This window comes from Molossus molossus, unplaced genomic scaffold, assembly GCF_014108415.1.
Source record: "Molossus molossus isolate mMolMol1 unplaced genomic scaffold, mMolMol1.p scaffold_m16_p_1, whole genome shotgun sequence".
NCBI lineage: Eukaryota > Metazoa > Chordata > Mammalia > Chiroptera > Molossidae > Molossus > Molossus molossus.
The window spans coordinates 204593552-204608609 of NW_023425344.1; the positions used below are offsets into that span (position 1 = coordinate 204593552).

At 40.7% G+C, this 15058-nt stretch overlaps 1 protein-coding gene across 10 annotated transcripts in view; it reads left to right on the plus strand.

The window, feature by feature from the left end:
* Positions 1–15058, plus strand: part of MAP2K5 (mitogen-activated protein kinase kinase 5) — a 266821-nt gene that overhangs the window by 192718 nt on the left and 59045 nt on the right. For 6 of the 10 annotated variants that reach the window (XR_004960015.1, XR_004960014.1, XM_036265405.1 and 3 more), the window contains 2 exons: positions 10160–10186; positions 10498–10530. Coding sequence is in view for 6 of the 10 variants with exons in the window: in XM_036265405.1 (XP_036121298.1) it covers positions 10160–10186; positions 10498–10530 (60 nt within the window). In the remaining 4 variants the exon portion in view is untranslated. Of the gene's footprint in view, positions 1–2401; positions 2519–10159; positions 10191–10497; positions 10531–15058 lie in introns of those variants that run through there. The other 4 variants (XM_036265397.1, XM_036265413.1, XR_004960022.1 and 1 more) reach the window with 3 other exon arrangements.

The following is a 15058-nucleotide window of genomic DNA, read 5'->3' on the forward strand; positions in this document are numbered from 1 at the left end:
AGTTCTAGTTCTAGTTTTGTAGAATAAGTAAAGTGAAAGAAAATTCCAGCCAAAAGCCTCTGTCCAGCCCCTGCTCTGTGGACAGCCCTGTGCCTCCTTGGTAGCCATGCAGCTGGGAATACTCAATGACTCAAGGCAGAGGGGACTAGGAAGCAGCCGGCCACACACCCACCAAATCATAAATTAACTTATTGTCAGTGTATGGTTTCCACCCAAATACACACAGAGCTAACTTGAGTTCTAGTTCTGTTTTTTCTTGTTAGCTGTTTGATCTTATCTCCTTCCAGATTTCAGTTTTCTCACCTGGAAATTGAGGGAGGTGTCCTAGGTCAGTAACCTGAACAATGATGGGAATCCACTCCCCAACACACACACACATGCACAAACAAACACAAGAACAGTTCTGCTTTTATCTGTTAATTTTTAAAATATATCTAAAAAATATCTTGTAGGAACTAAGTTAATTGGTAAATGGCATCTGAAAAGTGCTGGACCAGATGCTTCTCCTTTCATGTCTCATACGAGCAGTTTCCTCCTCGTTTCCATACCTTCAGCGCCATACCCACCGTACTCTCTTGGAATGTATTGAAACCCGATTTACCTGTATCAGAATATGAGCAGTGCACACTAAAACTCTGAAACAGAAGTCAAACTTTATTCAGTTTATTCTAGATCCATGACTTCTTTTCTTTAAATGTATTTTGAATTTTATTTACAGTCAAGCCAGTAAGACACATGTTAATTAACATGATTATGTGTGACTATACTTCAAGATTCGTTTCTTCCAAATCCCATATGAACCACATATTGGCTACAATTGCAGCTTATCTCAAAATTCTCGTAGGCCAAACAATGTTGTCAAACATACTATGGTTTAAAAAAAAATAATAATAATGCCCAGATACATCACCTTTTGGGAGAAGCTAGCTTAGAAATCGGCAGTGCCCTGAAACCAGCAGGTTGTATTCTAGCCCAATACTGAGTGGCATTAGAGGAGAGCACAAACCCTGTGCTTACGTCTTAGTTCTGGCACTAAGTTTCAGGGACTTTATTTACATGGTGCAGTGACTGTATCTTACCCATCTTCTGAGTCCTCTAGTCTAGCACAGTGCCTGGCATAGAGTGAGTGCTTGATAAGTAAAATGCATAACAAATTAATAATTTAGTCTAACTTTACTTTCTACATGTTGGCATAGCGTATTTTAGGAAGAACTAAGAATCAGGAGGAACTAAGAATCAACATACATCCTTAAACTTTAAATTGATGATTGTATCCCCTTTCTTTTCTTCCATGTTCATACTTCCACTCCACCATGCCAGCATTGACACCTGAAGGATAAAAGCTTCCAAGGAAATGTGATAGTTGTCTTCATATATTTGAGGGTTCTCGCATAAGAAAAGACATGGGTTGCCCTGGCCGGTTTGGCTCAGCGGTTAGAGCCTCGGCCTGCGGTCCTGAGAGACCCGGGTTCGGTTCCCGCTAAGGGCGCGTGCTTCGGTTGCAGTTTGTCCCCGGCCCTGGTTGGTTGTGCGGGTGGCAGCCACTCGATGTGTCCCTTCACGTCGATGTTTCTCTCTCTCTCTCTTCCTCTCTCTCCCTCCCACTCTACCTGTACAAAAAATGGAAAAATGTCCTCAGGTGAGGATAAAAAAAAAAAAAAAAAGAAAAGACATGGGTTTATACTACCATGAGGGTAGACTGAACAAGAGGTAGAGTGGACAGTCAGAAGACTTAAGCTCCCATCTCTTTGACACATTCAGACAGAAGCCCAGTCATCAGAGTTATAATGAAGAAGGGATTCAAGGATCAGAGAGGCGTGGGGAGCCAGGTCAGATTAAAATCCTTTTAGGGCCCTGGCCATGGCTCAGTGGATAGGTGTCAGCTCCCAGACCCAAGAGTCACAGGTTCAATTCCCAGTCATGTGCACGTTCCTCAGTTGCAGGTTCAATCCCCTGTCCCGGTCACGGTCATGTAGGTGGCAACCAATCGATGCGTCTCTCTCACATCGATGTCTCTCTCTCCCTCCCTCCCTCCCTCCCTCCCACTCTATCTGAAAAAATAAAATAAAAATCAATGGAAAAATATCCTCAGATGGGGATTTAAAAATAATAATAATAATAATAATTCTTTTCGGCCCCAGGAGTGTATGATGATTCTCCTTCAGTGTTGGCCAGTCCTCTCCTCAGCCAAACAAACAAAAGGCTGAGGCAGTTCTCTCACAAGTGGGAGGCAACAGGTAGAAACTTCACCAGACTCGTCTAGATTCTATAATTGGTTTAATCATTTACTCATTCACTCTCAAATACTCTGGCAGTATGAAATACATAAGAAATAAGAGAGTACGGGAAAGAAGTAATTGTCTTTCAGTCCAAGATTTATGTATTTCTTTGTTTCTCTCAGTTAAGCCAACTGTGTGCTACTGCTATCAGAGACGTGAATGCACTTGCAGATTCCACAGCTTTCTACTGAATAGTGTATCGTGTCCAGAACAAGGTGGTCGAGGCCAGTCAGTCCAAGGTGTGTTCTGACACGGACGTCAGACTGGAGAAAGGTGACCAAGTGGTGGAGGTTGTGAAATCATGCCTGAGCCCTTCCACGCAGCTGGTTCAGGGAGTGGAAAACCCAGCTCCGAGTTGCCTCAGCCACAAGGGGAATTCATTGACTTGCATGATCAAAAAGCCACGTATTGCTGGCTTTAGCTAGAACTTGATTCAACAAGTCACTTTTGGCTCTATTCTTAGTAGACTTTACTTTCACAGACCACGAATGACAGTTGGGCCTGGCTAGTGTGGGCTCAGTGGATTGAGCGTCGTCCCATGGACTGAGAAGTCCTGGTTCTATTCCTGGTCACAGCACACGCCTGGGTTACAGACTCCATCTCTGGTGGGGGACGTGCAGAAGGCAGCCGATTGATGTTTCTCTTTCACATCAATGTTTCTATCTCTCTCTCCCTTCCTCTCTCTCTAAAAAATCAACAAAATATATTTACAAAAAAAAAAGAATGGCAGTTGGGATTCTAGGGCAACCTGCTTCCTGGTTTAGTAGGGAAGAGCGTGTCTCTTCTCCCCACGTGCAACCAGAGATCCCAGGCTTCAGTTTCCTTTAACTCCCTGCAACCAGGGGATTTTGATGCTGCTGACTATATAGGCCTGAAACACATGCCTCCCCAACTACAGCTGGGGGTGAAGTCATCTACGCATGAAGCACATAAGGGTCAGGGGAATGCTGTTAATGTCATTGCTAATAGAAGGGGGGAGAATAGAGGACAATCAAACTTAGCAGATGATCATAGGAAGGAAACAGGATGTTCATTCAAGAAAGAAAACATTGTAGAGACATGACAACTATCTTCAAATATGTGAACAGTTGTTATTAGACTTACCACTACAGCTCCTGACCATGGGCACATCATATAGGAAGACGATTTTGGACTCGAAATAAGAAATTTCTAACAATATAACTACCCTGTCAGGAGGAATATTATAAAGCGAATTTCTCTGTGGGGCAAGGAATTGGACTACTATGTGATCTCTAACATCGTTCTGGATTCTGTGGCCTGTGGAGGACTTAAGTTAATAGGGGTGCAGACTAAATGATAACTCCAAAAAAACCCTTTCAGACAGTTTGACGCATTAAAAAAACTTGGTGTAGCAGGTTTATTTTTACTGTAAAGTGGAATGGTCAACAAGCCTTTCTCAGGAAAAAACACACCTCCCCCATTCTCACCCTCACACACACATATAACAGACAGACTAGATTCTGAAAAAAACCACCATTTTATGGAACCAAGAGAAGAGAAAAATTTGATCGAGGAAACGTCTAAAATCTTCAACAAGTGCTGAATGGATTCTTTGGACAGACCTTGTACCATTAGGGAAAAGGTTAACTTTGTAATTCACATTGATCATTTTGAATGGTGGTTCTAAGCTCCTGCTTTTCTCACAAAATTTAGGTTTTAAATATTAAAACTTACATTTGCCCAGAGGATGATTTACTATGGCTCTTATACACCTGTGTGGAATAGGACCTGAGCTATGTCAGTTTTAAATACACAAGGGATAAAAAGAGTGTGTAGGCTGATAGTCGGGTCCTTTTTTCCTTGCTCCCTGACTGGCAGACCCAGCAAATGAATCATGCTACGTGGACCTTGGTACCCCAGCTGTTGGTTTGTGTGAAAATGCATTGTCCTTGATGCTCAGAAAGCCACAAGAGCCAAGTGATCTAATTTATGGTCCCGTCGGAGTGGCACCCTCCTCTAGGCGTCTTAGAGCCTTTCTCTCCCATCCAGATGTGTGTTGAATTGAGGCTATCTCATTTTAGCTTTTCAAAACTGGTCACTCCTGAATGCAGCACCCCTGCTGGAGTTTGAGGTGTGGGGACAGAAAAGTTGCCAGAGTGAATCTTAGAATGTGGGAATCACAGTGACTTTCTTATACCCTACTGAATAGCTCTCTACTAAATCCTCTCATGACTTATTTTTATTTTAAGTCTTTATTTCTTTGTTTAAATCAATCTTATGACTTAGTTTTTGCTTTTGTACTATACAAAACGTGCTAAGCCCAAGCCAGTTTGGCTCAGCGGTTAGAGAGTTGGCCTGCGGACCAAAGAGTCAAGGGTTTGATTCCAGTGTAGGGAATGAACCGCAGTTATGGTTAGATCCCTGGCCCTGGTTGGGTCGTGCAGGAGGCAACCAATCGATGTGTCTCTTTCACATCGATGTTTCTCTCTCTCTCTCTCTCTCTCTCTCTCTCCCCCCCCCCCCCTCCGACTCTCTCTGAAAATCAATGGAAAAATATCCTCGGGTGAGAATTTAAAAAACAACAATAATAATAATATATGTATATATATGCTAATCGTCTCACAGATATAACAAGAACAATGTAAGAGGCTGAGCTAGAGAGATAGGATGGCACCAGTAAATTATACTTGTCACTTTATATTATTAGAAATAAATATAGTATTCATTTATTTTTGTCTCATAGTCAGTATCTAAAAATGTCAATTTGCCAAAATCCCCATTTGTAGTTAAACAGAGCAGATTTTTAGTTCTGTTCTTTTTTTCAGAACGGTCCTTTGGGAATTCTGACTTTAAATTAGTGGTACAAAGCAATGTGTATTCAGCTTGTAGTCATGTGGAAGTGATTTTCTTTTCTCTCTTTTTGAAGGCTTTTTAAGATTTGGGCTTTTTTTTTTTTTTTTTTGCAAGTTATAATGGATTGGAGGTGGTGCATTCCTAAGTTTTAGCACCCAGCACAGTGCCAGATAAAATGAGATTGAATGCTGGTACCAATTCTCCCTCAAGTCGGAAAAAAATCATGGCACCTGCTTGGGAAGCTCTGCCTTTGAGGAGCCTTTGGGCTCCTCTAGCTCATCTCTTCACTTTATAGATAAGAGCCTGAGCCCAGTGGAGGGAGGGAGTTTCTGAGGACCAGGGGACCTGACTGGGATTCCAGGGGTCTTTCTGACACCAGAGTTGATGCATTTCCCCCACATGGCAGGCCAAGTTTTGTCTGTGATCCTGGTACTGCTCCCCTCTGAGCCTCAGTTTCCCTAACAGTGAAATGAGTAGGTTGAACTAGATTATCTCTGAGGTCCTTCCATTTCAAAAATTCTTTAGGTCATTCTCATTTAGAATATGAAAGTCTCAGTTCACCTTAATCCCTATTTACTTTTAGCTTAATGCATCTGATTTGAAAAGAGTGTTTGCAAAATAGCTACAGTTCTTGACATTTTAAGTTTAAAAAAATAATCCAGAAGAGTTCAATACCGAAAGCTAGAATGTGGTGTCAGTAGCATAACAAATAAAAATGATATTCTTTTTAAATTCCAACCATATGATTTAATTTTATATTTCTTTCTTTCTATTTGAAAGAAAAATAACACAAACTTGAAAAGCAGTAAATATGTAAAGAGAAAATTTGTCAACTGATATTGGAAGATGTGACCTAGGTCACACATAAATCTCTCAGACAAGAGCTGCAGGGCAAGCCATAATTTCAGACAGTAAAAGAGAAAATGAAAGCTATAGCTGGTCTTCTCTAAGTTACATAGGTGGATTCACTTTAGTTTTCTGATTGTGCTTCTGAATATAATATAAAAGGGATGGTAGCCACGTCGATTTTTCCACTGTTTGTAAAAAGCTCTCTGCAGAGAGAAGCATAATGTGAGACTCCCAGAGTTGCTTTTTATCCCTAGTCAGAGCCCCACAAGCAGACTTTTCATTGGCAATTTCCTTTCCAGGCTCATTTTCCAAACTCTCAAGTCATGTTATAGGACTTTTTCTGACTGCCAGCTAACTATATGATCCTTGCAAGGAAATACATGATCAATGTTACTGCAGTAACATCCTAATACCTAACTGATACTTTGCGTGACTTATGAAGTCTTTCTTCCCCCATTTAAATACATAAGGGTCTTACATCAGAATAGGGCATAACTAACCCTTGTTAATGTAGCTTAAAATCTTGGATCTAAGGGCTGTTAAAAGAAAAAAAGCTATGCCCAGAGGAGGGAAGAGGTTCATCTAATTAGTGTATCAAAATGCTACTAGTTCTAGAGACTGATTAGCAAAAGGTAGGACTGGAGCAATTACTATTCTGTTCATTGCCCCAAAGTACTAGTTAGACATAGAAAACTCAACAAAAGCAAAATGTTCAAGCAAGAATGTGGACTTGGACAAGTTAGTTATTAACAACATTTCATGTGTTGTGAGGTGCAGGCAGTACATCAGCCCTAACAATATTATAGCATTCCTCTGAACTGTGGTCTCTCAGCTGAGCATTTGGAAGGCAGACCCAGGATAAACAGAGTCATTTGAGAAGCTAACATTTTATACTAGGTACCCTTAGCACCACTTTAAATGTGCTCTTAAACTAGGGGCTTTACTTTTTCATGAACTGTGTGCAAAAGCAGAGGCAGTGACTGGAGGTTGACTTGGTTTGGATCTGTGTTATGGTTGCTGTGCCTGTGCTGTAATGTGATCTTGAAAAAGGTAAACAACAAAGAGTTTAGCAGTGAAAAATATGCCTAATATAAATACAGTCGAGTACATGGCAGATCAGAATTTGAAAAATATGACTGTAGCATTAAATTTTCTGGTGGAATTAACAGAGGAACAGAGTATAGCCTTCAAGGCAATATATCTGAGACAGAGATAGGAGATAATACATCTAACTCTATGGTCTATGTGGCGTTCATATAAAGAAAAGCACAGTAGCTTTATTTAATTGAGAAAATGAATCAATTACAATGATGTTGCATCATCAAATTCTTGTGAAATAGAAGATATAAGTCACTGCATTGTGTAACAGTGTTAAAAAGTAATTGAGTATCTTAAGCATTTTGAATCAATTTCAGGTACTGGCACTGCTACCTTAATACAAAATTTATGAAGATGATTTCATATAATATGTTACTATGAAAACTGTGTAATAAAACCTGGTAACAACATCTCCCTTTACAAATCCAGGCAAAACAGAATAGTTGTAAGATCATTTTAAAAAAGACTTTGATGTTTCTGTTTCTCCCTTTCTTGTAGTAAAGAGCCAGCATTAAAATAGTACAGATTTAAGTTTTTTAATTTAAACCATGCATTGAACCCACACAATAAGGCAAGGTGGAAGAGACCTTCTCTAAGATCTCGGTTCATAAGGAAATGTCCTTCCTTTGACCCGTTGGTTCCTACCACTCATGTTACTGGGAACAAGGTCTCACAATCCATTCCTGAGTTAATTCTGAAACATCTCACTCAGAATGTTTGCTGAATTTTCCTCAGACACGGTTGTAATCCCCATTACTGTTGGAAATTTGTGGAAAACATTCTCTCTGAGGTCAAAATAGATTTCTAATTCGTTTTTCATTACAAGTAACTCTCCCATTGAAGTAGATATATCTTACCAAGAATAGGCAAGGTGGAGTATCCATGTGCACTTAAAAATACATAAAAGCAGCCCTAGCCGGTTTGGCTCAGCAGTTAGAGCGTCGGCCCATGGACCAATGAGACCTGGGTTCAATTCCGGCCAAGGACACATACCTCGGTTGCAGTTTGTCCCTGGCCCTGGTCAGGGTTGTGCAGGAGGCAACCAGTCGATGTGTCTCTCTCACTTCGATGTTTCTCTCTCTCTCTCTCTCTCTCTCTCCCCTCCCCCCCTCCCTCTCTCCCTCCCTCCTAATCTGTCTAAAGATAAATGGAAAAATGTCTTTGGGTGTGGAGATAGATATAGATATAGATATAAGCACAATTACCTGGGCTTTTCAAGATTTTTTAAAGCTGGTATGGCTTATTACTAAAATCCTTCACCATTCCAGGGTGGTAGTTAACAGCTCTGTCTTGATTTTTAATATAAATCTTTACCTGCAGAACTTTATTCAGAAGTTCTCATTGACTAGAGGATCAAGGAGTAGTAACTAAGACAACATTAAGAGACTAAGACTACACCTGAAACTAATATAATATTGACTGTCACCTGTAAGTGGGAAAAAAAAAATTTTTTTTTAAATACACTAAAAGCCAGTTAGCCTGGAATAGGAGTTTCTGGAAGTGGTGTTTGGGGAGGAAGGGGGTGATAAAGAGCCCATAGGGGTGATGGTGGGTGCCGTGTTCAGTGGAGATAATACATGGGAAAGCACTTTTTAAAACACTCAAGCACTAGGTGGAAGAGTCTGCTGATCAGCCATATGGATGCAAAAGAAATGAAAAAACATAGCTTCTGCCCTTGAGAAGCTTACAGTCTAGTTGAAAAGAACCCACATGCCAAAATTGATCATTTATAAACTTTACCATGCCCAGTATATATGCGAATCTAATTGTTTTTCAGCAGTACTATGATTGTAGGCAGATGTAAAGCAGATGCGAGAGAGAAAGGAGCGTTGGGGAAGACCAGCCCAACCAAGCCTCTTCCTGCAGCCCCATCCTCTGAGAGTTTTCCCGTAGAATAGAGATGATCATTTCTGCAACCTCACAGTGGTCGTGCAGATCAACTGACAATGTGTACGTGAAAGAACTTTTAAAAGCACCATTAAAAACACATGGGGGGCCCTGACCCTCTCGCAGGTTCAATTCCAGGTCAGGGCACATACCTAGTTTGCGGGTTCAGTTTCGTACAAGAGGCAACCAATTGATATTTCTCTCTCTCTCCCCATCTCTCCCCTCTTCTCTCTAAGATCAATAAAAGTTTTAAAAATGAACCATATGGAGGACTATTACTGTTTTTCTATATTCTACCAACTGGCTGCAGCTCCGTTATGCCAGCAACCAACTGACCCATCCGTCATATTTCATTTCCGAAATTTTCCTTTATAGGAAATTTAGTACCTGGGACTCCATTTTCATTGAGTTTATAATAACTGCAAGCAGGGGGTGAGTGGGGAGGGGGCATTAAAGTGTTTAATATTTTAATTACAGTGTATTTTTATGAATTTGTGTCATATTTTAGTAACTTTCTAAGAGAGATGGCTTATCAGTGTTAAATGTGTGAGCTGCCTGCCTTTGGAATATTGATTAGGACCAGGCATTTCTTACTTCACTCTACTTTATCCCCTGAAAAACAGTATAAAATTTGCATGGATTTGATTTTCCCATAGAGCATTGCTGCCCTAGAAACCAGCTGGAGGAACTTTGGAAAAGGTGGCGTCTTTACCCTACTCCTGAGTTAGAGACAAATACTTCAACCACATAATTAAAGTTTTCTTCACAAAATAGGGGATTGTGAGCAAACACTGGCAGGAATCCAAAATTCTAATTTCTGACTATGATTTAATTTCAATTTTAAATAAATCGGTTTTTAATTTAAAAAGAGTGAGCTTCATAACATTAGCAATGATTGCAACATTAAGCCCAGTGTTCACAATCTAACAATATAAAACATTATTTATATCTGAATCGTAAACAGCCTTTTGAAATGGATTATGGTTTTTCTCCCTATTCTAATACAACCTGGAGGGTACTAAAAAGTGTTGTGTGAAATTAACATTCTGCTGACTTTCGCCTATAAATGAGAAGCGAGCTATTAACATTTGTGTATTTTCATTATGTAAATTGTGTTAACACATGCCCACAAATTGCCACCAGCAATGCAATAATTTTCTCTCAGTGATCATAATGTGTCCAAGTGAGTCATTTTGATTATGACATGCTAATTACATATTGCCTTTTTTCAGATTCAGAAAAACCAGGGATCTTTAATGGTAAGCTTTATGAGTTCAGAAAAAAATTCACTTTTCTTTTTCCTGATGGCTGCTCCCTTTGCATGCTTGAATGCCTTGTTTTAAACTTAGCAAATTGCATTTTGAAGAAAATGCAAACCTTTAACTGCCTGTATTAGATTAGGTACCATTAGAAATAATAGAACATCCTGAGCATCAATGTTTTTATAAGAGTTTGCTGTTGTTGATTAATCTTGCTATATTTTATTGCATTAATGATTTTTTCTTTCCACTCCACTGTAAAGATATTGCATAGAGGCTAATACTTTTTCCTCTCTTCTTTCCCATTGCAGCCTCTCCAGCTTCTGCAGTGCATTGTTGATGAGGTGAGGCATCGTCTTATGTGCTTTCACTCCTAAAGTCATTCCTAATGGTGTGGAAAGCTTATATTTTGTTTCCTAATGAAGCACAATGCCCAACATCCTCAGAGCAAGTTGTGTTGTATGGCTCTGAGCTGTGTTACATGAACTGGCCTTGTCCTGAATCCTGTTCTTCTGGCTCTGGCTAAGAATCGCTGCCAAAACAGACTGTCCCACAGGCTCATCCTTGGGGGGATCAGAAGCCCTAAAGACAAAACATGATAATATTAATTTATCCTCTCCCTGGCCAGATGGGGATGGAGCCGGAAATTAAAGTGGTATCATTTTTTTCCGTAGCAGATACTTGAAGTCATTCATTAGGCAAGGGTCAGCGTTGAACAGCAAACATAAGTCGGATAAAATTTGTCTTTCTTGCTTTATTTACCCAAAGCATATCAGAGTGATAAAAGTGTTCAAACGTTCTAGGTCAACAGTTCAGCTTTAATATCCTAATTAGGCATTTCCCCCAGAATATACTAACTTCTGGTGCTTTTAACTAGTATTCTCACATTTTAAGTCATCCTGCCTCTGGTCATCCTTAGCCATCAAGTTCCACTGTCCCTTTGCTTCATGGAGTTCATTTGCCTGCGTTTCTTTCTCAGTCAACTTTGTCTACTTTTTATTCTGACTTTAAACACCTTTTTTTTTCTGTAAATTAGTGGTCTTACAGTACAAGGCTTTCAATTAAGAAACATTAAGTTTTTTTTTTTAATTGAGTTTTTCTAGACTTGGTCTTGCCTACTAGCAATGTTTTATTTTTTTTTTAACTTTAATTTTAAAATACTTGTAATGAAGGCAATAAATGAGTCAGATAGGAAAGTTTAAAAGAAAAAGAAAACAAATCGTAATTCATAATTATTCCTCTCAATTAAACATCTGTATAACCAGTTATGAGGTTTGGGAGAAAAAATAAAGATCCTCCTAGGAAAAAAACAAATGCATACACATATCCCAATAATAGTAAGAATGGGGCTCTAACATCCTTAATGGTTGCATTAGTCAGTCCATATATCCCCTGCAAGCCATAAACCATGTTGGTGTAAAAATGAAGGCATCGTCCTGAAACAAATGGAGCCCCCATTATCTCAAATATCCGACAGGCCTCCTGGATCTAACAGCTCATCAATATCTTCTGTCATCTTAGATTCCAAAAACATCCTTTCCCCATCAGAATCTTCCCCAAATAAACTGGTTTTCCTGAGGCCCCCTTCAGGACTGTTGAGGGATGTACACAGGGAAATCTGGCTTGTCCGGTCAAACCCACAGCCGGCCATGCTTCCTGGGCTCTGCTGATGTTGGTCTGCCAGGCTCCTGGGCATCAGACCGCTCAGGTACAGATGTTCTTCGCCAGTAATAGATGTATTGCTGGAGAGCTAATTTGAAGGTTTTCTGGATCAAATGGATATTTTCATTCCTTATTTAAAGTAGCAGTGATTGATACTAAATTTAAAATATTTTACTTTTTTGATCTGGGCAAAATCCTGAGACTCTTAAAACTATCACAGGGAGCCCTGGCCAGTTTGGCTCAGCGGTTGGAGCGTCGGCCTGCGGACCAGAGAGTCTCGGGTTCGGTTCCCGCTAGGGGCACGTACCCAAAAAAAATAAAAATAAAAAACTATCACAGGGAGATGTTCTAAGGAGAGGAGGTCTGTGTGATGAAGGACAAGAGCGTGTAACTTACATCTTTGTATGTGTTTCTTTATTTCTTCCTGTGTAAAAATTGCCCTGGCCAATGTGGCTCAGTGATTAGAGCATTGGCCTACGGACCAAAGAGTCATGGGTCCGATTCTGGTCAAGGGCACACGTACTTTGGTTGCAGTTTGATCCCCGGCCCTGGTTTGAGTCGTGCAGGAGGCAGCCATTCAATGTGTCTCTTTCAAATTAATGTCTGTCTGTCTGTCTCTCTCTCTCTCTCTCTCTCTCTCTCTCTCCCACACACACACACACACACACACACACACTTCTTCCTTCCCTCCCTCTGTCCAAAAATCAATGGAAAAATATATCCCTGGATGAGGATTAAAAAATATATGTATTAAAATATCTTCTTTATAGAAACCTGGAAAATTTACATTGTCTTCACTAAAACAAACGTGAGTTGGTCTTGGAACTGAGCTGATGTTCAGTAATAAGAGCATTAGGAAAGAACTGGCCAGATGAATGTTAGGCAAGGTGCATTATAGCTTCTAAGAAAGAGAGGACTGGTGGGGTCCTTTAATTACTGTGCTTGCCCCACGTTAATCAGATTTCTCATTGCTGTGATAGTGTGTCTCAAAGGGTAGTCGAAGGCTAACTGCACCAGACATACCTAAGGCTCCTGTTGAAAATGCAGATTCTTGCACCCAGATCACTGAATTAGACTTTCTAGGATTCTACATTTTACTAGGATCCCAGAGGGCAATTAACTGTCTTCATGTGCATATGACTTTTAAGGCTCTTATTCCTGAATGAATATAACCAGCCAGGATTTGAGCCATTTTACTCCTGGGGCTTGAGACATACTCCATTGTGAAAAGGATATTCAATGATAGTATGTACTACTTATGTTAGAGAAAAGTCAGATCAAAAAGTACCGCCTTTAAGGGAGCCTAATTTAAATAAGATGGATATATTTGGAGTCATATACAAAATAGCCAAGCAAGGCCAGTGTAACATACTTCATTATTATGTGGAGGCAGCTTGACCTGGAATAGCCTGGAACACCATGAAGAAGTAGTAAAACTAGACCAAGTGGGCAGGAGCCGTCCCTGGAGTGGACAGAAATGAATGTCAGCCAGTCTAGGAGTCAGGAGGTGGCATTGTGGGACAAAGCCAGAGACAAACACCAGATGTCCAAATAGACGACACCAAAAGTTAAACAGAGGAGTAAGATTCATGAACATGAATCTTGGACCACAGAATGGGAATGCGAAGGGTAGCCAAGGTAACAGGAAATCAAGCTCCAATCAGAAATCCGGGCAACCCAGTTTAATTTTGGTGGGTGGAGTTTAATCTGGCTTAGAGCTAACTAACTCAGGATACGAGTGATGTCTTCAAGATACCATCTGATGCCTCAGAGTTGCTTCTCTTAAAAGAACTTCTTACCTTAAAACCCCAGGTTTTAATCAGGTCATCTCCAAGTCCCTGTGTTATAAAGAACTTTGGTTTCTTGTAAGTGACGTGTGCTTGTGTGTGCTGTGATGCCTTAGCCGTCTGATATCTTTAGAGAATAAGGTGACTCTAATTATCTAGACAACTGCAGTTTACTACTTTAAGCTCTAACATCAATGAGAATATTTGCATTTTTGGAAAGAAATGTTTCTAAAATGTATTCGCTCTTGGCAGCCTATTGACAGAGTATACTAAGTATCATTTAACCTTTCCTTGATGACTCAGATACTTGAGCACTTTGATGTATTGATGCCCTCCAGAGTTATAAAATTGTATGGGGCTTGCCTTGTTCTTTCATTGAATTTTACCAACGATTTTGCCTGTGTGTTTGGCCTTGGCATTCAGTGATGCGCTTGGGCCTCGGGAGGTGTGTAGAACCATTTGCCCCCAAGCTAAATGGCCCTACATGGCTATGCTGCTCTGCTTGGTGTTTTTCCTTGTTCTCTCTTATGATCATCTCTGTTTCTACGGTCACTCCCTATTCTTGTCAGTAACTACCTGCTGCCCCAGCGATATGACCATCTGTCTTCAGTCTTTGCACTCCTGATAGTGACCCTAGCAAAACTAAAAGTGACAAATGAAATCAGATACTCAAATGGTATGTGTAAGGTCAAACACACTCATCTGAGCCTGGCCGGTATGGCTCAGTGGTTGAGCATCTACCCATGCACCAAGAGGTCACCAGTTTGATTCCTGGTCAGGGCACATGCCCAGGTTGTGGACCCAATCCCCAGTAGGGGGCATGTAGGAGGCAGCCAGTCAATGTTCTCTCTCATCAATGTTTCTATCTCTCTCCCTCTTTCTTCCTCTCTCTCTAAAGTCAATAAAGAAAAATATTTTAAACACACTCATCTGAGAAGAGGGACAGTGCTTGAACCCCTCTTTAAGAAGTAAAATGGGTGGGCTTGTGTTTATTCATTGAGCTGATAGTTATCAAAAGTGCCCAGTATATGTTAGCCGAAGTTGAACAAACCATGGTCAGGACAGCCTCCCAGCCTAGAGAGAACTGGACTTGTAGGCAAGGGACCCAGGCCAACTTCAGACTGGGTCTGTGAGTTCGGGTAGGAAGGCAGAAGTACAGTACCAAATCCTGGGCCAACACAATGTGTTAGGACTCAGGACGCTGTGTAGCTATCTAACACTCTCCCCATTGCTTGGGCTCCCAGTTTTGCTGGCAACAGAAGGCTGGCCACACTGGTGGCAGGTGGAAATACAGCAGTGATATCCGAGTCACCAAATCCCAGACTGGCTGGAACCAGCTCGTGGGGGTGGGCCATGAGTGGCTTGAGGTGCTGGGGACTGCAATAACTGAAGTGGGGATTTCCCCCTTGACCTGCCGCAGGTG